Source organism: Crocuta crocuta, unplaced genomic scaffold, assembly GCF_008692635.1.
Source record: "Crocuta crocuta isolate KB4526 unplaced genomic scaffold, BGI_CrCroc_1.0 scaffold1228, whole genome shotgun sequence".
In the NCBI taxonomy this organism is placed as follows: Eukaryota; Metazoa; Chordata; class Mammalia; order Carnivora; family Hyaenidae; genus Crocuta; species Crocuta crocuta.
The window spans coordinates 100,961-103,575 of NW_027528888.1; the positions used below are offsets into that span (position 1 = coordinate 100,961).

The 2,615-nt window shown below is 36.3% G+C and overlaps 1 protein-coding gene across 2 annotated transcripts in view; it reads right to left on the minus strand.

The window, feature by feature from the left end:
* LOC144225648 (eukaryotic translation initiation factor 2 subunit 3, X-linked-like) overlaps window positions 1–2,615 on the minus strand; it is a 27,717-nt gene that overhangs the window by 18,382 nt on the left and 6,720 nt on the right. For both annotated transcript variants that reach the window (XM_077756897.1, XM_077756898.1), the window contains exon 6: window positions 613–771. In XM_077756897.1, coding sequence (XP_077613023.1) covers window positions 613–771 — 159 coding nt within the window. The remainder of the gene's footprint in view (window positions 1–612; window positions 772–2,615) is intronic.

Consider the following 2,615-nt stretch of genomic DNA (forward strand, 5'->3'; position numbering starts at 1 on the left):
ATGTCCTATTTATATTCTTATCATGCCCCAAATAAAAACAACAGGTTTTCATGAAACGATCACGATAAAGATTAAAGCAGTGGCAGCTCCAATTCTGGAAATACTCAATAAAAGGAAACAGAGTTAGTATAATTAGAACAGAAATCAGGATTAAAAAAAGAAATTTTCATTCATTTTACCATCACTGGGAAGAGGGGTTTTTTTTGTTGTTTTTTTTAAACATGATTGGTGCTCATTTTGACACCAGCACATGTACTAAAATTTTTTTCATGGCACTCTAGGCAAAGATGAAACACAAATTCAAGTTGTGTTTCATGTTATTATCATTAATAAAGTTATTACATTGACAACAAGTGTTTACCCTGAAAACAAATGCCCTAAAACCAATTGATAACATTTAGATAACAGAACTTCTTTGCTGGTTCATATGCACTTTCATCAAATTCAGAAACATTTTACTGCTTCTGTCAGATGGCTAAAAATAAAAGTGTTAAGTAGTCAGAGAAATAAGGGCTGTAACTGTGGAAATCACTGTTTTTGGTAATTATATTAAGATTTCTGGGTTTAACGCCTCTGAGAGTGTTTCATATACTTATTAAATATTAGAATTACCTTGTACGAATGCAAGTATCTGTTCATACTGTTCTTTAGCCTGACTCTCCTTTACCAAATCAATTTTATTTTGCAGAATTAAAATGTGTTTCAGTTTCATTATTTCTATGGCAGCCAGATGTTCAGAAGTCTGAGGTTGAGGACAAGATTCATTACCAGCTAAATCGATAATGAAGAATTAAAAGAAAAAAAAAAGAAACATACAAGATGAATAGTAAGAATTAGCACCCAATAAAGAGACTATTGGATTTCCTACTCAAAGCAAGTATCTTATATCACTGCCAAGTATCTCTGTATACTCGTTTAAACGTCAAGACTAATTTCCCTGGATTCTCCCAGCTTCAGCTGTTTAAATTCTTCTCCTAAGGCAATGCTTGGAATGAACAAAAATCTAGCTTCTGGGGTGCATGGGTGGTTCAGATGAGTAAGCCTCTGACTTTGGCTCAGGTTATGATTTCATAGTTCATGAGTTTGAGCCTTGCATCAGGATCTGAGCTTTCAGCACAGAGGCTACCTTGGATACAAAAAGGATACCTTTTGTATCTCCCTCTCTTTGTCCCTCTCCTGCTTGTACCCGGTCTCTCTCAAAAATACTTAAATGTTAAAAAAGAAAAATCTGGCTTCTTCCAGAGTCTATTATTCAGAAATAACATATATCCCTCTGATTCTATGTAGTCTTGAGATATTCTGGCCCAATCTGCAAAAGAGTCATGAAGTAAAGTTACTTACTGTAGTTGAATTCTCATTACCCAAGACTCCAGAAGTCAATCCCATTAATTTCCATGCTCTGATATTTGCAGCCTATGAAATTCTTCCCTTTAAATACTCCATGACTCTAATTAATCCATCCAATAACAAAGAATATGCTCCCAACAGTGATGGGATACCAATTCCCAAGTTAGATCACAAAGACTCTGGCTTCCTGCTTGGAAGTTCTTTGTTTCTCTCTAAATACATAAAATTTCAAGTGGGCAATTGGACTATTTATTAACAAAAGGAAAACACTATCCGCAAAAACAACCAACTATGTATTATAAAGTGTAAGTATCTATTTATCAATAGTATAATTACTTTCCCCAAGTTGTAATATTAAATATCTGCACTATACTTCCTGAAAACTGTACCTTATATACAAAAGCATTTGTCCTGGTACAAATTGGTCTAGCTTTGTGTTGAACTGCTTGAAGACAAGATCTATCATTCCTAATTAGAATGTCTTATTCAGGTTAGGGGTGGGCTGTACCAGATCTTAGGACAGGGTGCCAAACCTGATAATCTTAAGAGGGTGGCCATGCCAGAAAGACCAACCATCTGATTCAGGGTCTGGGATTAGGGACAGGATGTCTTAGTAGATCTGGAAACTAAAATCATCAACAAGGGCAATTTGTTACTTATGCATACAGAATGGAAACTCCCAACACTGAAACTCAGGACAGTTTATGTATGGTGGAGTATTTCATGATTAATGTTACACAATGATGCTGAGTAATCTCTGCCTCCAGAAGCATTTGAAGTTTAACTGTTGAAAAGTCTCTTGGACTCTGCCCTATTTGTCTCTCCCTTTGGCTCATTTTAAGTCGCATTCTTGTCTTGTAATAAATCACAACCATTCAGTGTAACAGCTTTCTGTGAGATCTGAGTGCAATAAATTATCAACGTAATGATGGTTTAGGGAGCTTGCTAAATCTACAGTTGCTGTCACAAAGTCTTGGGTGGAGATAGTGCTCTTTAACTGTACATTTTGCACAAATCTCCACATAGTCTCTAATCACAAAATTTCTTGACAGTTCATGAAACGAGAGCAAATCCCTAGCTTTGAAAAACCTCCATGCAGGCATTAGGGCACCTGGGTGGCTTATCTGGGTAAGCATCCAATCTTGGTTTCAGCTTAGTCACGACCTTGTGGTTGTAAAATTGAACCCTGTATCAGGCTCTGTGCTGAACATGGAAGATGACTGGGATTCTCACTTTCTCTCTGTTTAACCCTCTCCCACATATACATC